We start from the raw sequence: 24604 nt of genomic DNA on the forward strand, positions 1-24604 counted from the left end.
GGAGTTGACCTTCATCACCCTCCGATCACCAATCACCGGATCGGCCCCTTGACCAGGCCTGAGGCCTCTGGCAGAGGTGTCAGGCCTGGGCAGGGGACCCCCAGCTCCCCGTGGTTGCAGGCTCCGCCCCTGCCCAGGCCTAACGCCTCTGGCCTAGGCGTCCGGCCCGGGCAGCGGGGACCTGCAGCTGCAGCGGCCCCGCGATCGTGGGCTTCGCTTTAGGCCCAGGCAAGGGACCCCTAGCTCCCGGGACTGCCAGCTTCGACCATGCCCAGCTCCCATCGCTGGCTCCACCCCTACTTCCTGCTATCACTGGCCAGGGCAGCAAAGGCGCCTGATTCTCCAATCATGGCTGGGGGGCAGGGCAAAGGCGGCCCCAGGGCCGCCTTTGCCCTGCCCCCCCAGCTCTTAGCTCCCCCCTGAGTTTCCGATCACTGTCAGTGGCAGGGGGCTTCTTCCTGCTTTCCCTTTCGCCTCCCTGCATTGTGCCTACATATGCAAATTAACCGCCATCTTGTTGGCAGTTAACTGCCAATCTTATTTGGCAGTTAATTTGCATATAGCCCTGATTAGCCAATGAAAAGGGTATCGTCGTACGCCAATTACCATTTTTCTCTTTTATTAGATAGGATGTCTTAGGTCACTTTCTCCCACTTTTTCCTATGTGCTCTCTTTCTGAAACTTAAGTATTTGACTCTTGCAATTCCTAAACTGATTCTCTTATCTCTGTACCTTTGTCCCTATTTTACATCTCTTTGATTTTTTGTTCCACTTTCTGAGAGATCCCTTTATGACAATATCTCTTCAGAGAGGCCTTCACTGGGTATTCTCTGTAATTCTTTATCTCTAAATGCACTTTCATTTTCTTCATAGCATTTCATGACATTAAACCACATGTTTAGATATCTGCATGGTTACTTCCCTCATTTATAGGGTTGAATAACAGACTAATCATGATTAAAAAGTGAATTATTGAGCATTTGTATATCTGCAGTCCCTAAGAAAGGGCTCAATAAACATATGTTGATGAATAAATGAATGAATGAAATGAATTCCACATCTAGAATTCTCAATAATTACCATTCCTACCAGCCTCGTCCTCTTCCATACCTCAGGCGATCTCCTCGGCGTATTTAAACGCACACCTTCTTTCTGAATACAACTGCCCCACTATTGTTTTGGTTTGCATTTTCCTAATGACCTATGATATTGAGCAACTTTTCATGTGCTTGTTGGCCATTTGTATATTTTCTTTGCATAAATGTCTATTTAAATTATTTGCTCCATTTTAATTGTATCATTTCTGTTGTTACTGTGTTGTATCTGCTTTGAACTTACAACATGTGTAGTTATAGAACTTCCTTCAGTTTTGGGTTGTTTTTATTTTTTAAGTTGGGGACAGTAGTGGGTGGCCCCACAGGGTGCCAATTCCCTGGAATGTCCTGGTGGCATATGGACAAGTGCCAGGTGTTCCCAGAAAAGCCTGTGCCTTAGCCCTGTGTCACGAAGGAAGATGCTCCTGAGGCACACCACCTAAAGGTCCACCCTGCACCATGTGTACCCCCTTTCCCCTCTTCACTTTTTCTCTACACTCATCACCCTCTGACTGGGTGCTGGCGATGGGTGAAGTTTGCTGCATCTAGAAGGCTGCCCTGAGATGCCGAGTACTGTTGAATGAACAGGCGTGGAGCTGAGGGGAAGGACCAGGGCTGATGATGTCCAATGGGGACTCACCTCACTAACTCTGGATGAGAGGCTTCCTTACAGACCCCGGGACACTGGAGGTGAACAAGACTATAGAAAGATAGGGTGCTTCGGGGGGGGGGGGTTCATGACTCAGAAAAGAAATACATTTTGAGAACAGACAAGGACAGGACATGCTTTGATTTGGTGGCTGGGCGGGACCCTGACCTCCTCCTGGAGTTTGCCTCAGGAACGCTGACCATTCTCTGATCCCAGGAACGGGCTGAGCTGTGTGTGACATCATAGATTAGCCACCTTATTATTGGACTTGAGCTCTGAGCTGTGTGTGACATCATAGGTTAGCCACCTTGTTATTGGACTTGAGCTCCTGAAGGCTGGACTGCAGACCCGACCCTCCCCTTTCCCTGTTACACTTGCTGCTCACAGCTGCACGTAGCTGTCTTCTCCCTCGTGTACATATAACCAGCCAACTGGCGAGGGGGTCAGAGCAGAATTTCCAGGGTGACCGCCTGCTCTACCCACACTGCCAGCATTATTGGAATAAACACTCATATACGATTCAACCCTGACTTTGTCTAATTTGACAGGTGGCCTCGGACCCATTGTTTCAAACTCACTATGAGATGCCATTTTACGCCCACATAGAATACTTATAGCCAAAAAGAGAGATGGCAACAAATGTTGGAGAGGATGTGGAGAAATTGGGACCAACGTACATTGCTGTGGGAATGTAAGATGATGCTGCAGCTTTGGGACATGGTTTGGCCGTTCCTCAAAATACTAAGCAAAGAGTGAGCCTCGTGGCTCAGCACTTGCACTCCTAGGTAGGTGCCCAAGGGGACATAAAGCAGATGTCCACACAAAGCCCAGCACACAAAGTTCGTTAGGGCATTACTCATTATGCTCAAAAGGTGGAAATGACTCAGCCGTCTCCATAAGCCTCACCTATCACTGCCTCTGGAAGATGGCTAGGAAAATCAACTGTTTAGCTCTCCTACCTTTATAGTAGAGGAAGGCAGAAGGAATGGTGGTTGAATATGTGTCCGGTGAGCCAAATGAATTGCCACATTCACCAAGAACAAAATACAATGCTACAGTGTATTTATTTATTTATTTTCCCATTGAGTTTTAGAAAGAGTGGAAGGGAGGGGAGAGACAGAGAGAGAAACAGGATGTGAGAGAGACACAGCAATAGGTTGCCTTCTGCACATGCCCCGACCGGTGCAGGGATCGAGCCTGCAACCAAGGTACATACCCTTGACTGGAACTGAACCCTGGACACTTCAGTCCATGGGCTGATGCTCCAACCACTGAGCCACTGGCCAGGGCAAAGCTACAGCGTATTTAAACAATACGGGATAGTATCAAGAATATACAAAGAGCTCTCAAAACTAAACAGTAAATAACAAGCAATCCAATTCATAAAGGAGCAAATGACATGAATAGACATTTCACCAAAGGCGATAGATAGACCTTCGCCGTCTTTATTGGGTAATTCAAGTCAAAACCATGATGCACACAGGTCGCATGAACAGTAAGGAACTGTGACAGCACCGTGGACGCGGGGGAACCGGACTGCTCCGGTGTTGCCTGTGAGGGTGCGGAATGGTCACAGCCGCTACGGAACATAGTTTGGCAGTTTCTTGTAAAACTAAACATAAAATTACCATATGACCCAGAATTGCACTCCTAGGAATGTAGCCCAGAGATAGGAAAGTTGATATTCACACCAAAAGCTACACAAATGTTCGTAGCAGCTTTATTCCCAATAGCCTCAAACTGGAAATCAGTCCAGTGCCCTGCCACATGGGAGTGATCTAGAAAGCTGCCGCACATCCACAGCCTGAAATACAACCCGGGAATGAAAGTAACACCGGCACCTGCCACCTCCAGCTCACTGGGAAAATATGCTAAATTAATTTTATTTGTCTGTTTCTTTTACCTCATATCTCCTCTCCTCAGGAAACAGCACTGTTGAGTGTCTATTACGTTTTATGGAGAACATCAATCTTAGGTCACAGTGCTGAGAGCTCCTGGCTTTGGTCCCATAGCTCTTTGACATGACCTGTGAATTATGCGGAATTTCCCCTATTGTCTGATTTCATTTGTATAACATTCTGAATATGCAAAGCTATAGAAATGGGGATTAGTGGGCACCAGGGGCTGGGGACTGAGGTGAAGAAGGGAAGTGGGTGTGGCTACAAAAGGCTCCTGAGGGCTCTTGGTGGGAAGGACACCGTTCTGGGTCTTGGCGGTGTCAGTGTCAGTGTTCTGGCCGTAATATTTTACTACATACAGTTTTGCCAGATGTCATCATTGGGGGAAAGTGGGCAAAGGGCATATGTGGTATCTCTGTATTATTTCGTACAAGTCCACATGAATTTACATAGATCTCAAAATAAGCAATTTAATGTTTAAAAACCATATTGTATTTTAATAGGCACAAACAAACAGATGAACGGAATCCAATATAGACTCCAGATATAAACTCTATTGGGTTTAGTTCCCAGAAGCAAACCATGAGATATGAATTTGTGTGAAATGGTTTATTAAAGCATTCTCGGGAAAAACTGGAGGGAGAGTAGGGTGGTGGGATCAGGAAGGGAAGGAGGCTGCAGTGGGTTGAATAGTGGCCCCTAAAAAGACATCTCCACGTCCTGGCTCCCAGAACCCATGAGTGTGACCTTATTTGCAAAAGGGTCATAAAGGGATGTAGTCAAGGATCCCAAAGTGAAATTATCCTGGATAATCCAGATGTGCCCTAAAGCCAATGACAAGTTTCCTTCTAGGAAACCAAGAGGAGACACATAGAGAAAGAGGAGAAAGCCATGTAAGACTGAGGTAGAAATGAGAGGATTGTCGCCACAAGCAAAGGAGTGTCTGGAGCCACCAAAACCTGGAAGGAGCGAGGAAAGAGCCCCCCTAGAGCCCTCGGGAGGAGCGCGCCCATTCGGACGCCTTGATTTTACGTCTGACCTCCAGAACTGTAAGAGGACAAACTTCTCTTGTTCCAAGCTACTGAGTTGGGGTCATTTGTTACAGAAGCCCTAGAAAATTAATACAGATTTTGGTACTGGAGAGTGGGGTGCTGCTACAACTAAAACTGTGGATGTGGCTTTGGAATTAGGTAATGGGAGAGGTAGGAAGAACTTTGAGGTGCATGAGAGAAAAGCCTAGCCTTCCTTAAAGAGACTATTAATGGAAATAAGGACTTTAGAGGCGATTCTTGTTGAGAAGGAGCATGGTAGAGAAAGTTTCTGTTATCTCAGAAAATGCATCTCTCATCATGCATAGAATGTTAGTAAGTATGGATGTTCAAGGCATTTCTGCTGAGGGCTCAGGAGACAATGAGCAGCATGCTGTTGGAAATTGCAGGAAAGGCAGTCCTTGTGAATATGGTGGCAAAGAACTTGGCTGAATTGTGTCCTATGTTTATATGGAAAACAGAACTTGCAAGTGATGAACTAAGATAACTAGCTGAGGAAGTTTCTAAGTAAAATGATGAAGTGTGTAGACTGTTATCCTATATAATAAAAGCCTAATATGCAAATTGTCCCCTCTGGTGGTCTTTTGATCTGGAGTTCCACTGCTTGCTATGAGCGCACTGACCACCAGGGGGGCGCAGTACATGGCGGATATCAGTGGCACGACCTCTCGTGGGCTACCTGGGGGCAGCAGTGATGGGGACGGAGGTTGGGTGAGAATGCGGGGTGTCTGCTTGGCTCGCTCTCATTCTCCCTGCTACCCTCCCCTGGGATGCCAGGGCTTGCACACAGGGGAAGCCCCCATACTCAGGTGCCGGGCACCCCACGAGGAGCCCACCACGCACCCACATGGCCTCTTCCAGGTGAGCTGGGCTGCAGCCTCTGGGGCCACAAGGGCCAGTCGGGCTCCCCATGGCTTCGCACAGGAGCTGGTCTGCAAGGTTGGCCAGGAGAAAAGCGCGCTGCCCACCCAGCTTCTGTGCCGCACCACTGGCCGGCCCAGAGGCCTACACTGTGCCCTGTCCCGCAGCATCTGGCCACGCTCACCACATCTCCATGTGCGACTCAGGTTCTGTGACTCAGGCAGAGAGGTGTGCGCAGGGCCTACTGGGGATCCAGCCTGCAATGCTGGCATGTGCCCTTGACTGGAATCAAACCCAGACCCTTCAGTCCACAGGCTGACACTCTATCCACTGAGCCAAACCAGCTAGATCAAAGCAGATTTTTTTTTAAAAAGCCTAAATGATCAATTGCTATTCTTATTGTGTTCATGCAAATGATCAGGCCAAATTGAAACTAGACTTAATACAGTAAATAAATTGGTTTTAATCTGGCTCCTTAATAAAAATGAAGGTGATTTAGGGGGAAAATTGTGTTTCAGTAGACTATAACACACAGTGTGAATATTATATTCAAAGCTTTAATTTTTCACCTATGAATTGAATTAGATCCTGAATTTATCTCTAGCTTTTACCCCAATAATACTAAAATTTATAACACAGTTTGTTTCCACAAGGTTACAAGCCCTACTCGCACTCAGGGAGTACCACCTCTAGATACCTCCTTCCATGTCCAGGCATCATCGTCCCTCTGACAGAGAGCAAGGATCTCTTGGCTCTGAAAGAAAACTTCGTCCCTCCTCAGCATGAAGCAGCTATGGAAGTGACCCTATGCTCCTTTTCTCTAAAAGAATTCAATGCCAAGATGCTTGCAGGGAGCGGGGGGAGTAGGCAGTTAGACAGATATGAGCAGAGCAAGGACGATGGGCCATCTGGAGGAGAAATGAACGGAACCCTGAAACGTGCTTCTCAGCACTCCCACTGCTCTGAAGCTGGCGGGGTGAAGCCCTGGCTCCATCTCACCAGAGTGCAGAGGGCCCGAGAGGGGAAGAATGGGTGACTGAACCCAAGGAGCACCTCAAGGTCGTCTTTTGAAGGCAGCATTCACTATCCGCAGGCGCTTGACCACTGCTGATCTGGCTGAAGAACTAATTCCATCCAAAGAAATAAAAATATTTAGGTGTGTTTACCAAAATTGTTCTTAATATCTCTGACTTTTACCTTTCAAGAGGAGCTTACGTAGAACAGACCTTTAGATCTTGCCTAGTAGAAGTGGGGACACCCATTCATAATATATAGGATTATACTCATTCTATTCAATTTGGGAGGTAAGTCATTTTGGTTAGGGTTAGGTTTAGGACTAGTGCTAGGGTTAGAGTTTGGTTTAGGGTTGGGTTAGGTTTAGGGTTAGAGCTGAGGTTAGGATTAGGGTTAGGGCTAGGGTTAGCCTCTGGATCTTTGGCTGCACATTGGAATCACCTGAGAGTTGGGGTTGGGGTTAGGGTTAGGGTTAGGATTAGGGTTAGGGCTAGGGCTAGGATTAGGGTTAAGGTTTGGTTTATGGCTAGGGCTAGAGTTAGGGTTAGGTTAGCATCCGGTTCCTTGGATGCACAGTGGAATAACCTGGAGAGTCAGGATAATGGTTAGGATTAGGGACTGGTTTAGGGTTAGCCTCTGGATCCTTGGAAGCACATTGGGCTCACCTGGAGTATTGGGGTTAGGGCTAGGGCTAGGATTAGTGTTAGTGTTAGTGTTAGTGTTAGGGACAGGGTTAGGGTTAGAGTTAGGGGTAAGATTAGGGCTAGGGTTTGGTTTAGGGCTAGGGTTAGTGTAAGGTTTAGGGCTAGGGTTATGTAACAGGTTAGGGGTAAATTAGGGCTAGGATAAGGTTTAGGGTCAGGGTTACATTTCAGTTAGGGCTAAGGTTAGGCTTAGGATTGCTGTTCTAGTTAGGCCTAGAGCTATGGTTAGGGTTAGGTTTAGGGCTATGTTAGGGTTAGGGCCAAGGTTACAGTTAGGTTAGGGTTCAGATTAGGGCTAGGGCTATGGTTAGGGTTAGGGTTAGGGTTATGGTTAGGGTTAGGGCTAGGTTTAGGGTTAGGTTTAGGGCTAGAGCTATTATTAGGGGTAGGGTTAGGGTTAGGGCTAGGGCTAGGTTTAGGGCTAGAACTATTATTAGGGCTAGGACTAGGATTAGGGTTAGGGTTGGTGTTAGGACTAGGGCTAGGGTTAGGGTTAGGTTGCAGGTTTGGGTTAGGATTAGTGTTAGAGTTGGGGTTATGGTTAGGGTAAGTGTTATGGTTAGGGCTAAGGTTAGGTTTAGTTTTACTGCTAGGGTTATGGTTAGGATTAGGTCCAGGATTATGGTTATGGTTATGGTTATGGTTATGGTTATGGTTATGGTTATGGTTATGATTAGAACTATGGCTAGGGTTAGGGTTAAGGTTAGTGTTAGGTTTTAGGTTAGTGTGAGTGTTATCATGATGTCTAGGGTTTGGGTTATGGTAGGGTTAGGGTCAGTGTTAAGATTATGGCTAGGTCTAGTTTTAGAATTAGGTTTAGGGTTAGGGCTAGGATTAGGGTTAGGTTTCAGGGCTGTTTTGGTTTAGGTTTAGTGCTGGGGTTACGTTAGGTTTAGGGCCAGAGCTAAAAGTAGGGTTAGTGTTAGGATTAGGGTTAGGGCTAGTTTTAAGGGTAGGCCTTGCCCTAGGGTTAGGGTTAAGGATAAGGATAGGGTTAGTGTTATAGTTAGGACTAGGGGTAGGGTTAGGGTTAGTTTTAGGGCTAGGTTTAGGGTTAGGGCTAGTGTTAGGGTTAGTGTTATAGTTAGGGATAGGACTAGGGTTAGAGTTAGGTTTAGGGCTAGGGTTAGGCTTAGGCTTAGGGCTAGCGTTAGAGTTAGTGTTATAGTTAGGGATAGGACTAGGGTTAAGGTTAGGTTTAAGGCTGGGGCTAGGACTAGGTTTAAGGTTAGAGTTAGTTTTAGGGCTAGGGTTATGGTTAGTGTTATAGTTAGTCTAGGACAGTGATGGTGAACCTATGACACGCGTGTCAGAGGTGACACACAAACTCATCTTTTTGGTTGATTTTTCTTTGTTAAATGGCATTTAAATATACAAAATAAATATCAAAAATATAAATCTTTGTTTTACTATGGTTGCAAATATCAAAAAATTTCTATATGTGACATGGCACCAGCGTTGTTAGGGTTTTTCAAAATGCTGACACGCCGAGCTCAAAAGGTTCGCCATCACTGGGCTAGGATAAGGTTAGGTTTAGGGCTAGGGTTAGTGTAAGGTTTTTGGCTAGAGTTTGGGTTTAGGTTAGGTTAAGATTAGGTTTAGGGCTATAGTTAGGGTTAAGGTTAGAGCCAGGTTTAGGGTTAGATTTAGGGTTAAGACAAGGGCTAGTCCTAGGATTAGGGTTAGGCTTAGGGCTAAGGCTACGATTAGGAGTAGTGTTAATATTAGGGCTAGGGATAGGATTAGGATTAAAATTAAGGTTAGGGTTTAGGTTAGGCCTAGGACTAGGGCTAGGGTTAGGGTTAGGGTTAGCGTCTGGGTCCTTGGATGCACATTGGAATTGGTAGGATTAGTGTTAGGTGTTACAGTTGTATTAGGTTTAGGGTTACAGCTCGGCTTAAAGTTATGGTTAGTGTTATGTTTAGGGTTAGGGTTAGGTATAGGGTTAATATTAGTGCTAGGGCTATTGTTATGGTTATGGCTAGGGCTAGGACTAAGGTTAGGACGAGGGTTAGAGCTAGGGCTAGAGCACGTATTAATGATAGGGTTAGGGTTAGGGTTAGCATCTGGGTGCTTGTGCACATTGGAATCACCTGGAGAGTTGGGATTCAGGTAGGGTTTGGGTTAGTGCTTGGGCTAGGATTAGGTTTAGGGTTAGGTTAGTGTTAGAGTTTGGGCTAGGGCTAGGGTTAAGATTAGCATAAAGGGCTGCATTAGGATTAGGGTTAGGTTTAGATAAAGGTTAATGTTAGGACTAGAGCTAGGGTTAGAGTTAGGTTTTAGAGTTGGGGTTAGGGTTAGGGTTAGCACTAGGGTTAGTGTTAGGGTTAAGATCAGGGCTATGGCTAGTGTTTGGTTTAGTGTCAGAGCTAAGGCTAGGACTAGGGGCAGGGGTAGCATTAGGGTTAGGGGTAGATCTAGGTCTAGAGTTGGGGTTAGGGTTGGGGTTTTGTTATGCTTAGGGTTAAGTTTAGGGTCAGGGGTAGGGTTGGTGTTTTGGTGGGGGCTAGGGTTAGGACTAGGGCTAGGATTAGGGTTAGGGTTAGGGTTAGAATTAGGGCTAGGGATAGGGCTTGTGTTGGGGTTAGGGCTAAGGCTAGGGCTAGGGTTAGTGTTAGGGTTAGAATTAGGGCTAAGGATAGGGCTTGTGTTGGGGTTAGGGCTAAGGCTAGGGCAGGGTTAGTGCTATGGTTAGGGTTAGGGTCAGCTCCTGGTTCCTTGTCTGCACATTGGAATCTCCTAGAGGGTTAATGTTAGGGTTAGGGCTAGAGATAGGATTAGGTTTAGGGTTAGGTTAGTGTCAGAGTCAGGGCTAGGATTTAGGGTTAGGTTAGATTTAGGGTTTGGGTTGTGGTGAGGCCTAGTGTTAGGGTTAGGTTAGGTTTAGGGCTAGGGCTAGGTATAGGGTTAGGGTTAGGACTAATTTTAGAGTTAGGGTTAGGTTTAAGATTAGGTCTAGGGCTAGAGTTAGCTTTATAGTTAGGGTTAGGTTTAGGGCTAAAACTAGTGTTAGGGTTAGGGTTAGTGTGAACATTAAGACAAGGCTAGGGTTCGGATTAGGATTAGTGTTAGTGTTAGGGTTAGGAACAGGTCTAGGGCTAGAGTTAGGTTTAGAGTTATTGTATGTGTCCTTCAATGCACAGTGGTATCACCTGGTGAGTTAGGGTAAGGGGTAGGATTATAGCTAGGGCAAGAATTAGCATCTGGGTCCTTGGATATACACTGGAATCACCTGGTGAGTTCAAGTTAGGGTTAGGTTTAGGGCTAGGGCTAGGGCTAGGATAGGGTTAGGTTTAGATAAGGGTTAGTGTTAGGGCTAGTCTAGGTTAGAGTTAGGTTTTAGGGTTGGGTTAGGTTTAGAGTTAGAGCTAGGGTTAATGTTAGGGTTAAGATTAGGGCTATGGCTAGTGTTTGGTTTAGTGATATGGCTAGGGTTAGAGCTAGGTCTAGGGCCAGTTTAGGGTTAAGTTTAGGATCAGGTTTAGGGTTAGGGTTAGAATTAGGGCTAGGGATCAGGCTTGTGTTGGGGTTAGGGCTAAGACTAGGGCAAGGGATAGTGTTAGGGTCAGTGTCTGGCTCCTTGTCTGCACATTGGAATCTCCTGGTGAGTTAAGGTTAGGGTCAGGGCTAGGGATAGGATTAGGTTTAGGGTTAGGTTAGTGTCAGAGTTAGGGCTAGGTTTTAGGGTTGGGTTAAGTTTAGGGTTTGGGTTGGGGTGAGGCCTAGTGTTAGGGTTAGGGTTAGTGTTATAGTTAAGACTAGCCCTAGGGCTAGGGCTAGGGCTATGATTAGGGCTACAGCTAGGGTTAAGGTTAGGTTTAGGGTTAGGGTTAGGGTTTGGGCTAGGGCTAGGGTTAGGGTAAAATTAGGGATAGGGCTAACATTAGGTTTAGGGTTATTGTTATTGTTAGGCCTAGGGCTAGGGCTAGGGCTAGGGCTAGGGCTAGGGTTAGGGATAGACCAGTGATGGCGAACCTATGACACGCGATGTCGAGGTGACACGCAAACTCATTTTTTCGGTTGATTTTTCTTTGTTAAATGGCATTTAAATATATAAAATAAATATCAAAAATATAAATCTTTGTTTACTATGGTTGCAAATATAAAAAAATTTCTATATGTGACACGGCACCAGAGTTAAGTTAGGGTTTTCCAAAATGCTGACGCGCCGAGCTCAAAAGGCTCGCCATCACTGGGTTAGGTTATTTTAACATTAGGATTAGGGTTAGGGCTAGGGCTAGGGCTAGGGCTAGATGAGGGCGAGGTAGAGGATGAGGGCAAGAGTGGGGGTGAGGATTATTGTTTACAAAAAAAAAAAAAAAGTGTTGTAATCTAAACCTGACATCTTTGGAGGGGAGAGAGGGCATGTCAGGCCTTAGAAACATGGTGACAGAAAGTAACCACAGTGGTCAGTCAAGTCCCAGGCTTTCATCTTTCTTGATAACGACCACTTTTTAGCTTAAGTGTTGGAAATGCCGGTAACTTTCTCTTCCAGACCCTGGAAGGCGCAATCCTCAGCACAAGGGCAGGGAGCTCAGTTGCCTTGGGCCGCACAGCACCTCTCGGTATTGTTGACGCCTGGTACCGCCTGCACCTGCCCAGGTGAGAGCACGTCTCCGCCTCACTGCGACCGTCAGCCTGGCGCGGGGCCACCGCCAGGGATGTCACCTAACCTTTCCCAACCTCCTTTGATGCCAATTTACAAAAGGAGCCGCAAAACTGCCCGTCTCTGGAACATTTTCTCAATCCGGGAGACGGTTCCGGGCATGTCTTCAAAATTTTGGCTCAAATAAACTCTGATAAAATTTTCTGCATGTTGGACTTGCCTTGGTCGGACACTGAGGACACCGGAAGGTCCCACCCCTCCTTCTACGCAACACTGCGACGCCCCAGTCCACGCGCGCGCGGCACCCGCCAGAGCCGGGGAAGAGCAGCTATTTTAATTCACATTTCGGTATTTTGAATGACAATGCATTCTGGGACGACTTCCGTAATTTAAGAGTAAAGATCCTGGTTTTCAGCCACATTAACACTCCCAGCGCGCCAGTGCCCGCCAGGGCGAGGGCGCGTGTGGATCCTCCGCCGGAGGGCCCAGCGCGGGGCGGGGCGGGGCGGGGCGCTGGCGGCGCGTAGGAACCGGTCCCTGAGCCGGCGGCGGGGCCCCTCAGCGCCCCGCTCCGCCGCGCCCCGCAGCGCCCAGGCCCACCCTCCCGCGGTCCCGGCCGCCCAGTGCGCAAGCGCGACGGGGCGGTGCCCAGCCTCGGCCGCCCCGCCCCAGTCGCCGACGTCACTGGTCGGCGCCGCGCAGCGTGACGTCCCTGAGGCCCGCCTTCCGGAAGGGAGCCCGAGCGGCTGACGATGGCGACCGCCGCGGAGCAGTGGGTCCTGGTGGAGATGGTCCAGGCGCTCTACGAGGTGAGCGCGGCTGCCCGAGCGCCCGCGACACCCGCCCCGGGGAAGGGGCGACGCGTGCGGGCTGCTGGTCCGAGGACGCGCGGGCCTGCCTCCGCCTCGCCGGACCGCGGCGCCCCGGCTGGAAGGGCTCGTGGGCGCGCACGGTCCAGCGGCGGAGAGGGGCGAGGGGCCGCCGGCGCGGGACCTAGGCCTAGGTTTGCGCTCCGGGGGCGGAGCCCGCGCGGTGCTGGCGGGGCGGGGCCGGAAGGCGTGGGAGGGCCCGGGAGAGGTGGTCCTCGATGGCCGAGTTGCCCCCGGAGCGGAAGGCGTGGGAGGGCCGGGAGAGGTGCTCCTCGAGGCCTAGTTGATCCCAGGAGCGGAAGGCACAGGCTGGGAGGCCCTGGGAAGTCAGGTCTTGGGGACTGTGGAGCAGGAAAAGGGGGAGGCTTGTGGTAAGTTGAAGTTTGTTTTTATCGGGGCGTGAGGTTAGAAAAGCGGAATGATTTAGGATTTAGGAATATGAGATGCACATAGTTTGTCATTCTTCTGTGTATGTCTCATTTTCTCTCGTAAATAAACAAGGCTAGCCATCATCATCATCATATATAATAAAAGAGAAACATGCAGATTAACCGTCCCTCCCCCATGCTCACCAGCCAGTCAGAGTGAGTATGCAAATTAACCTGACAAAGATGGCGGTTAATTTGCATACACAGGTGTCAAGCGCCCCAGGAGGCAACGGAGGCTGCGAGCTCCTTGGACCATCACTGCCCGGGAGGCGAGGCCGCCTGTGCCTAGCCACTCCCGGGACCTTGCCGGCGGAGAGCAGAGTGGGAGAGCAGGAGGTTTGGAGGACTTGGCAGAGTAGGAGGCCACTCGACGCAGAGCGAGAGAGAGGGCGGCTTGGAGGGTGTGGCTCCCTCTGTCACCCCAGCTTCCTCATCACAGCTGTGGAAACTGACAGCAGGGAGGAGGAAGTCCCACCCCCCCAGAATCAGCCATAATCAGCCGTTGGTCAGACAGCTCTCAGCGGCCTGACAGCCAGGACTCTCATTCACCTGTGTCTCAGACCGTGACAGTAGAGAGGTGGGACTATGTCTAAAGAACAACTGTTGATACAGCGTAGCTCTGCAGCCCAAAGATGCCTGCGTTATCGACAGAAAATGTCTGCAGAGCAGCGTGCATCTGATCCTGAAAGAAGGTGGCGCCTGCGACAGAATGTATCTGAAGACTAGCTACTGGAAAAACGTGGCTCTGATGCCGAAAAACACCGGCATTATCGACAGAAAATGCCTAAAGACCAACGTGCCTTTGAAGTTGAAAGAAGGCGGTGACGGCGACAGAATATGTCTAGAGAACAGTCATCAACAAGTACTACCAATACTGGTAGGAACTGCCTTCTCAGCGAAAATGGAGTACATGAGGATGCAGTTCTCGAACATAGCTGTGGTGGAATGACTGTTCGACGTGAATTTTGCCTATCACTAGGAGGTTTGGAGGACTTGGCAGAGTAGGAGGCCACTCGACACAGAGCGAGAGAGAGGGCGATTTCTTTGATGAAAAACCATCCAATGGGAAATTTACTCAATGTTGTAACAAAGGGAAAGTCTGTCCAAATGATAGACATTTTCCAGATTACTTGGCATATTTAAAAAGATTAATGACAAACAAAGATTCTGACAGTAAAAATTTCACGGAAAATATTCGTTCCATAAATAGTTCTTTTGCTTTTGCTTCTATGGGTGCAAATATTGCATCGCCATCAGGATATGGGCCATACTGTTTTAGAATACATGGACAAGTTTATCACCGTACTGGAACTTTACATCCTTCGGATGGTGTTTCTCAGAAGTTTGCTCAACTCTATATTTTGGATACAGCCAAAGCTACAAGTAAAAGATTAGCAATGCCAGAAAACCAGGGCTTCTCAGAAGGACTCATGATCAACATCAATAACCTCATGCATGAAATAAATGAGTTAACAAAATCGTACAAGATGCTACATGAGGTAGAAAAGGAAGCCCAATCTGAAGCAGCAGCGAAAGGTATTGCTCCCACAGAAGTAACAATGGCGATTAAATATGATCGTAACAGTGACCCAGGTAGAACTAATTCTCCCGTGTAACCGAGGTTGCTGTCATATTCAGAAACGAAGATGGAGAACCTCCTTTTGAAAGGGACTTGCTCATTCATTGTAAACCAGATCCCAATAATCCAAATGCCACTAAAATGAAACAAATCAATATCCTGTTTCCTACATTAGATGCAATGACATATCTTGTTCTTTTTCCACATGGTGAAAAAGGCTGGGGAACAGATATTGCATTAAGACTCAAAGACAACAGTGTAATCAACAATAATCCGCCGAGACCGGTTTGGCTCAGTGGATGGAGCGTCCGCCTGCGGACTGAGGGGTCCGAGGTTCGATTCCGGTCAAGGGCATGTGCCTGGGTTGCGGGCACATCTCCAGTGGGGAGTGTGTAGGAGGCGGCTGATTGATGTTTCTTTCTCATCGATGTTTCTATCTCTCTCCCTTCCTCTCTGTAAAAACTCAATAAAATATATTTAAAAAAAAAAAAAAAAAAAAAAAAAAAAAAAAAAAAAAAAAAAAAAAAAACAATAATCCTATCTAATAAAAGACAAAAAGGGTAATTAACCATACCTCCGCTACGCTTCCCATTGGCTAATCAGCGAGATATGCAAATTAACTGCCAACAAAAAATGGCGGCCAGCAGCCACGCAGCTGAAGCGAGCAGGAGGCTTGCTTGCTCCAGTGACGGAGGAAGCCAAGGTTCCCCGCCTGCCGCTGCCGGCTCAACAGTGTAATCTACAATAATACTAGACAAAATGTAAGGACACGAGTCACACAAATGTATCATGGATTTCATCTCTCTGTGCGGGACACGTTCAATCCTATTTTAAATGCAGGAAAATTAACTCAACAGTTTATCGTGGATTCATATTAAAAAATGGAGGCCAATCAGATAAATTTCATCAAAGCAAACCAATCTAAGTTGAGAGTTGAAAAATATAGTGGTTTGATGGATTTTCTCAACTATAGATCTGAAAATGACAATGTGCTGATTGGTAAAATGATAATACTTCCATCTTTTTTTAAAATATATTTTATTGATTTTTTTACAGCAGGGAAGGGAGAGGGATAGTCAGAAACATTGATGAGAGAGAAACATCGATCAGCTGCCTCTTGCACATCTACTGGGGATGTGCCCGCAACCAAGGTACATGCCCTTGACCAGAATCGAACCTGGGACCCTTCAGTCCATAGGCCAACGCTCTATCCACTGAGCCAAACTGGTTAGGGCCTCCCATCATCTTTTGAGGGTAGTCCCAGAACTATGCAGCAGTGATATCAGGATTGTATGGCAATTGTAACGAAGTATGGCAAGCCCAATTTATTCATAACCATGACATGCAACCCCAAGTGGGCAGATATTGCACACAATTTACAACACTGGCAAAAAGTTGAAAACAGACCTGACTTGTTAGCCAGAGTTTTTAATATTAAGCCGAATGCTCTTTTAAGTGATATCTGTAAATTCCATTTATTTGGCAAAGTAATAGCTAAAATTCATGTCATTGAATTTCAGAAACACAGACTGCCTCACGCTCACATATTGATATTAGATAGCGAGTCCAAATTACGTTCCTCTAATTAATTCCCTTTCAATGTGCACGAATTTTGTGCACCGGACCACTAGTTTCAAATATGTTAGATAACGTGAAATCCCAATGTCAGTCTTAGAGAATGTTCGTTTATTTGACATGTATTTAACCGAGCTTCACGCAGTGTCCAGTAGAACCTCTGTTTCTAACCATACATGGCCATTAGACACTTGAACTGTGTCTAGTGTGACTGAGGAACTAGACTTAAGTTAATTTAGATGTGTAATTAAATAATTACCTGGTGGCTTAGTGCCATGGTATTGGACAGTGCAGGTCAAGACGCTGGATGAGCTTAGATTCGTTTACAGTGGATCTCAGTTTTCTTTTGACATTACTGCTTAGTGCAGCCGTGGACAAACTACGGCCTGCGGGCCGGATCCTGCCCGTTTGAAATGAATAAAACTAAAAAAAAAAAAAAGACCGTACCCTTTTATGTAATGATGTTTACTTTGAATTTATATTAGTTCACGCAAACACTCCATCCATGCTTTTGTTCCGGCCCTCCGGTCCAGTTTAAGAACCCATTGTGGCCCTTGAGTCAAAAAGTTTGCCCACCCCTGGCTTAGTGGCATGGGTGATGATGGCATCGACCACTGCAAGACTTACCAGGACTTGATGAAAAACAGTTGACAGAGCAGATGTGGCATAATGGATGTCCAACATTAGATTAATTATAGTAAAATAAGAGCTACTAAAATTTAATGTTTATTTTTGTATAAATGAATGTTTTGTTTTTTATTTTTGCTCTCTTCTTGAAAATTGCATAACTGAGCAAGAGTGACACTTGGGAGAAGTCTCCCTGGATGTAACATTTCCAGGAAAGGAAGCTGCACTTGTGAATTTTATTAATCCACTAGACAGTTAGTGTCTCAGTTTTTCTGGGTGTTCTTTCTTTGTGGAGTGGGATGTTTAGTGATGTGGGCAGAGGTTTGCCTACTAGAATCCAATTATTGAAGAAACCAAACGGATATTTAGAGTCCTTATTCTTTTTTTAAAATATATTTTATTGATTTTTCACGGAGAGGAAGGGAGAGGGATAGAGAGCTAGAAACATTGATGAGAGAGAGACATCGATCAGCTGCCTCCTGCACACCCCCCACTGGGGATGTGCCCGCAACCAGGGTACATGCCCTTGACCGAAATCGAACTTGGGACCCTTCAGTCTGCAGGCCGACGCTCTGTCCACTGAGCCAAACCAATCAGGGCTAGAGTCTTTATTCTTAAGAGAATTATATTCAAGGGGGATTAGCATATTTTAAAAAATCATCTTAAAGAGAGATTTCTGTTCTTGCTCCCGATTTCTGTGTGCTTGGTATGTAGAATTTGAGGAGTCTTGTGTAGTGCACCCAAAAAAGAAGTAATAGTGTGTGTATGTGTACCGAAATCTGTAATTTGATGAAAGTTATTTGTACATTCACCTGAAAATTTACAAACAAATTTCTCAGTAGTTTTCCAATCTCCACATACTGGATTTTTTTAAACTGTGATGATTCATCATCACTTCTTTCTAATGTTTGAAAATAATTTGTGTTTACATTTCTAAATACCTCTTTTAAATTTTCCAATGACAAACTGTGGGAGTAGAGCACCCTGTAACTGGCTGGGCTTTAGCTGATACATGAACTCTTCCACGTGCACTTCGTGTGCCTAGTTGGACAGCAATTAGAAGTCACCTTGAGCTTTATCCTGAAAGAAGGCTAACGTGGATAATTTCATTAAGATATCTTTATGCCTGTTCATATGGGAAACACTACATATTTTGGGGGAACTACAGTAGAAAAAAGACCTGCTATCCCTTCAAGCTTTATAAAGTCTTTTTTTCTCTGCCATGTTAGAAGAATTTAAAGGGGCTATCAAAAGAATACAAAAAAATGTAGTAAGATATGCAGAACCGTGGAAACTGATTTCCAAATAATTTTGTTACCTCACACATGGTAGAAGGAGTTAAAGAAGGCTTGTGAAGCTGTGATATGTTTGTTACAGTCATTTCCCAGGTAAAAATTTAAATTACCTCTAGGATCTCATAATTGATGTTGTTTGACATGTTGGGATTCTGTGTCAGATTTATTTTAAAGAGTTCTTTTTCTAACGATATTTTAATGCTACAATACCAGAGATTTTTAATGTATAGAGGAAATTGCCTATTAGAAATGGGAAAAGCAACGAGTAGAAGTGAAAGGAGCTTTTAAAGTAAATTTTAAAAAGTAACAGGTTAAAGGTCATAGGAGGCAGTATTTGTCGGTGCGTTAAATTTTATATGCACGTTTTACAATTCATTTCACTTCTGTTTTTTATTCACTCTTAGGCTCCTGCTTACCATCTTATTTTAGAAGGAATTCTAATCCTCTGGATAATCAGACTTCTTTTCTCTAAAACTTACAAATTACAAGAACGATCTGATCTTACAGTCAAGGTAAGAAATTAAATCTCTATTTTATTATCTGGTGTATGATGATAGTTGCTACATCTTTCCTGAAGGATCTGTGGTAAAATATTTTCTGTACCGTTAGAAAATCAAGGGGACTGAAATACGGGACAGGCAATCTATGGGAAAGCCAAGTACCTGCCCAGAGGAGTAGCATGTTACAGACGTCTTTACTTTACAAGGGACAAGCAGCAGTCTTAGGAGTAGATGATGAAAGGGAAGCACGGGGAGCTACTCGATTTTGCCATTTCCAAATGCAGTTACAGGAGTTGTCGGGAAGGGCCCACTGTTTCTGAAGCCTGTGAAGATTTCCCTGTGGTCTTCATAAAGAAAGCTGAGTTGGAAAGAGTCCTCCTCTCCCCCCACTCTCCACCTCCCCACCCCATATTGAATTTTGATGTGTTCTGTAATGGTAAGGGACCCAAGCCAGGTGAACCTTAGAAAGCAGAAGTGCCTAGACTAGAGGAACTATGGCGCTGCCCACTGCAGTCCGTTGGTATGAGGGACAGGGTAGGAGCACTTAGAGACTGCCTCAGTGCTTGGGAGGCAGGGATTGTGAGAGATGTTTTCCCGCAAAGTCTCTGAAAGTTTGGTTCACAGGAGGCATTGAGTGCAGCGCAAAGTTGGAGCACTGGGCCTTTCTCTACTTCCTGGAGCCTCCCAGGAGGAAATGCAGTGCCGTGGGATTGCCACATCGATGTGCAGTTGCTGCCCTGGTTTTCCTGACCAGCTGCTGCTGTCCTGATCATTCATACTAAACTGTCCCCTAGGGAACATGCAGCATATGTTTTCAGGGCAGAACGTCTGGCAGCCTGGGTAAAGCAGAATCAAAAGATCTCATTGCGTGATTGTCACCCTTAATATGCATATTTGAACCTCTATTTGGAGGAATACCCTACACGTGACCGCAGATCTCTCCCTTTCCCCTGCCCCTTTTAATGAATGCTTTGTGGGATTATCATGCCACAGAACAAACAGTTTTTCTGTAGCATTGCAGTAAGACTGGGCCTTGCGGGCCGGAAGTCCTTTCCATGCTTTTCCCTTTGGTATTTAGGAACTTCTTGTGGATGATTAAGTGGCCATGAAACAGATTTCTAGCCCAACTTTTTAAAGGGTTTGATTAATCCAAATATTCTTAGTTTTAGTTTAGACATATCAATCCACACATATATACTTTTTTTAAAAAAAGAGCGATAGGTAAACATCTATAATCACAAAAGTGTAATATGCTAATTAGACCAGATGTCCTTCCGGGGTCGAGGGAAGCCCAGGCCCAGAGTGCCAGAGGGAAGCCGGTGCTGGCAGCCGGGGGAAGGAGGGCCTACTCTTGCACGAATTTCGTGCATCGGGCCTCTAGTAGTTTTAGAAAAATCCTCTGAAAGCAGGCTTAGCTAGAACAAAGTTTAGTAATCACTGACATCTAACCCTCCCAGCAGTGGGAGGAAGAAACCGAGTGCTGTGAATGAGAAGTGTCCTTCTCAGTTGCATAGACCTACAGAGGCTCTGAATGGCAGGGCATCGTGCGTGGGTTCTTACATCTCTGCACGCTAGCGAGGGGACAGTGTGCGAGGCATGTACACGGCTGCTGTTCTCTTCCATGAGGTCATTGGCAGAAATAGATGAGACATTTATTGGTTGATTTATTCAGCCAGTATTTTTGAACACCTGAAAATACTGGTGTATGGATATGCTTTTGGTCTTGCTCTGGAGTTGCCTAATAGGAGAAAAACGCACAGAAGCGTTTATTGGAAGTCTGAGACTAGAACTATTGGGAGAGGGTCTATTTGTGAGGCAAGAATTGCTGTTGCCACCATGTTAATTTAGGGGCCTCATCTCATCCTGTACATCCAGACACATTTTCAAAATTACCTTTTTTCCTGATTCAAAAAAGATAACACAAAATTATCAAAATACTTATAATGCATAAAGTAACAGATACAAGGAATAAAGTAGCTTTTTATGAGAAATTCCAAACAAAATCCCATTACAATAATTGTAACAGAGGTTTTTCCTGTGTTTTAGCTACACCTGAATCCCTGCAGATGGCTTGTAGGAACAGTGCTTGGTGATCTGGTTGATCCCTTCCCATGATGGTCACCTCCGTCAGCACTTATGGTGTGGCTTTCTGTCTTGTCTAGGGACAGAGGCTGAGCTGACCTAGCAGAAATCATGCTTCTCACCTTTGTATTGTATACTTTCTTTTTGTTTCACAATCAGTAGAAGTTGTACTTTGCACGATGAAAAATTCTGACTATACAAGTAAAGTTTTCTTAAATTTTCCAGTCACCTACAAAACTACATGGAAAAAAAGTATTTTGCCTATGATGTGAGGAGGCTAAGTGCCCAAAACTCAAAAATGATTCTATTTCATTTCTAACTACAACTAGACCTCTGGTTCTAGCAGTGTGTTCATTATGACGGTTCCATTACAACAAACAGTGATACTGCTGGAGTCACTGTCCGGTAACTAGCATTGTGCTGTCTTAACACCTTTTCTCTTGTAGGAAAAAGAAGAATTGATTGAAGAGTGGCAACCAGAACCTCTTGTTCCTCCTATCTCAAAAGACCATCCTGCTCTCAACTACAACATTGTTTCAGGGTAAATCACTTTGCTACTGTTTCCTGTGGGTAAGCTCAGCAAAGTATACAGTAGTTTAATGCTGTTCCTTTTTTACCTGAAATAAAACATTTAGGCCCTACCCGGTTTGGCTCAGTGGATAGAGCGTTGGCCTGCAGACTGAAAGGTCCCAGGTTTGATTCTGGTCAAGGGCATGTACCTGGGTTGCGGGCACATCCCCAGTAGGAGGTGTGCAGGAGGCAGCTGATCGATGTTTTTGACTATCCCTCTCCCTTCCTCTCTGTAAAAAAAAATCAATAAAATATATTTTAAAAAAAACATTTAGGAATGAGTGCTAATCAGAAACTACCTGCTTTAGTTCCCAACATAAAACTTTCTTTTAGGAATGGTATGGGCATTTGTTGTAGTCTCCAATTTGGGCATTACAGTTTGTCCCTTTTTCTAAAAAAAATTTTATTTTTCAAAGTAATACACGCACATGATAATATGTCAAATGGTCAGACACACTTAAAATGAAAAGCAACACTCCTTCCCACCTGGTTTCTGATTTTACGTCTGTTGTCGGTTTCCTTCATAAGAAGCTATTAACAGTTTGCTGACACTACTACTACTTGATTAACGGTGGAAAACACCTATGGACTCGCAATATGAATTATGAAACTTCAGCTCACTTATCCTACCTCTCCTTGCTTTCAGTGTCTGATCTGTTTTTATTATTAGTTTTTCTGTTGGATATCTTTGCTTTTTGTATGTGCTTTTAAGTATTTTAAAAATACAGACACATATGTACTAATCATCCAGAATTAACAGGCATTTTGCTATCTTTACTTGAAATCTATTTTTAAAAAGAAAGAAACCATTACAAATATAGCTAAAGAAACTCCCATATATCACTTACTCTTGCCTCCCACACAATATCACCACTATCTTGAAGTTGGTGGATATTTTACTCTTTTACATTAGAATGATTGTTTTATGTGTTTTTATTGCACATTTAGGCACTTTCTCAATGTCTGGTGGTCCTTAGCATCTTTTAATCTTCAATATGCAGAATGTTTCATTATAATTAATAGCATAATATAAATAGCCTGCAAAAACCATGCACAAAAAAACATTTTGTTATTGATAAGTTTAGAGTTTTCAACTTATGCAGTTCCTCTTTATAGTCAATACTGAGTTGACACAAGAGTAAGTGAATTTACTTAATTTGGATAATTTTTTAAAATTTAAATAACAGCCTTATTGCAATATCCATATACCATTAAATTCACCCTTTTAAGGTACACCATTAAATGGGTTTTAGTATATTCACAGAGTTGTGCAACTATTGCCACCATCCAATTTCAGAGTTTTCATCACCCACCCCACAGCATTTGTTCCCCATTCCCTCTACTCCCAGCCCCTGGCAACTACTAGTTTACTCTCTCCATGGATTTGCCTATTCTGGGCTTTTCATATTAAAGGAACCGTTCAGTATGTGGCCTTTTGTATCTGCCTTCTTTCCTGGAGCCTAATATTTTCAAGGATTATGCATGTTGTAGCATGTGCCAGTGTTTTATTCATTTTTATGGATAAAGAACACCCCACTCTGTGGATAGATCACATGGTGTTTACACAGTCTTCAGCTGATGGACATTTGGGTTGTTTCCACTTGGGAGTACATGAAAAAAGAAAATACATATAAATATGTATGTATATGTTCAAATACTTGTGAACACATTTTTGTGCGGACATGTTTTCATTTGTCTGGGGTATATACCTAAGAGTGGAATTGTTCATCATATAGCAACTCATTTTGAGAAACCACCAAACTGTTTTCCAAACTGGCTGAATCCTTTACATCCCACCAGTAGTATATGAGAACTCCACTTTCTCCACATCCTAGCCAACCCTTATTTTCTGTCTTTTTTAATTATAGCCTTCCTAGTAGGTGGGAAGTAGTATACCAAATGGCTAATGTTATTGAGTGTCTTTTCATGTGGTTATTGGCCATTTTCATATATCTTCTTTGGAGAATAGTCTACTCAGTTATTTATCTTTTATCATTGAGTTGTAAGAGTTCTTTATATATTTTGGATAGTAGGCCCTTATCAGATATATGATTTGTAAATATTTTCTCCTATTCTCTAGGTTTTTGTATCTTTTCTAGTGTATTTTGAAGCACAAATGTTTTTAATTTTTTAAGATATATTTTTATTGATTTCAGAGAGGAAGGGAAAGAGAGAGGGAGAGCGAGAGAGAAACATCAGTGATAAAAGAGAATCATTGATTGGCTGCCTCCTGCATGCCTCCTACTGGGAATCAAGCCCGCAACCCAGGCATGTGCCCTGACCAGGAATCGAACCATGACCTCCTGATTCATAGTTCGATGCTCAACCACTGGGCCTCACCAGCCTGACAGATGTTTTTTATTTTAATGAAGTCCAATTTATCTCTTTTTACTCTTGCTGCTTGTGCTTTGGTGTTATATCAAAAAAATCTTTACCTAGTCCAACATTATGAAGATTTACTCCTTTGCGTTTTCCAAGAGTTTATAGTTTTTGCACTTAAATTAGGTTAGTGATTTATTTTGAGTTAATTTTTATAATGCTGTGAGGTAGGGATTCATCTCCATTCTTTTACATGTGTATACCCAGTTATCCCAGCACCATTTGTTGAAAAGACTATTCTTTTTTTTTATTTATTAAATCTTTATTGTTCAGATTATTACATTTGTTCCTCTTTTTTCCCCCCATAACTCCCCTCCTCCCAGTTCCCTCCCCACCCTCCACCCTCACTCCCCACCCACTGTCCTCATCCATAGGTGCACAATTTTTGTCCAGTCTCTTCCCGCATCTCCCACAACCCTTTCCCCCCCAAGAATAGTCCATTCCCTTTCTATGTCCCTGATTCTATTATGATCACCAGATTATTTATTCATTTGATTCTTAGATTCACTTGTTGATAGATGCATGTTTGTTGTTCATAATTTGTATCTTTACCTTTTTCTTCTTCTTCCTCTTCTTAAAGGATACCTTTCAGCATTTCATATAATACTGGTTTGGTGGTGATGAACTCCTTTAGCTTTTCCTTATCTGTGAAGCTCTTTATCTGACCTTCAGTTCTGAATGATAGCTTTGCTGGATAAAGTAATCTTGGTTGTAGGTTCTTGCTATTCATCACTTTGAATATTTCTTGCCATTCCCTTCTGGCCTGCAAAGTTTCTGTTGAGAAATCAGCTGACAGTCGTATGGGTATTCCCTTGTAGGTAACTG

General features: G+C 44.6%; 1 protein-coding gene across 7 annotated transcripts in view; it reads left to right on the forward strand.

The window, feature by feature from the left end:
• The first annotated feature begins 12423 nt into the window (after positions 1 to 12423).
• The window catches only part of SPTLC1 (serine palmitoyltransferase long chain base subunit 1), a 94451-nt gene continuing 82270 nt past the window's right edge, over positions 12424 to 24604 (forward strand). The window contains exons 1-3 of one of the 7 annotated variants that reach the window (XM_059656332.1): positions 12424 to 12684; positions 18653 to 18760; positions 21277 to 21371. In XM_059656332.1, the coding sequence (XP_059512315.1) occupies positions 12628 to 12684; positions 18653 to 18760; positions 21277 to 21371 (260 nt within the window). In that variant the 5' untranslated portion in view covers positions 12424 to 12627. The remainder of the gene's footprint in view (positions 12685 to 18652; positions 18761 to 21276; positions 21372 to 24604) is intronic. The other 6 variants (XM_059656333.1, XR_009447563.1, XM_059656334.1 and 3 more) reach the window with 6 other exon arrangements.

Source organism: Myotis daubentonii, chromosome 11 (assembly GCF_963259705.1).
Source record: "Myotis daubentonii chromosome 11, mMyoDau2.1, whole genome shotgun sequence".
In the NCBI taxonomy this organism is placed as follows: domain Eukaryota; kingdom Metazoa; phylum Chordata; class Mammalia; order Chiroptera; family Vespertilionidae; genus Myotis; species Myotis daubentonii.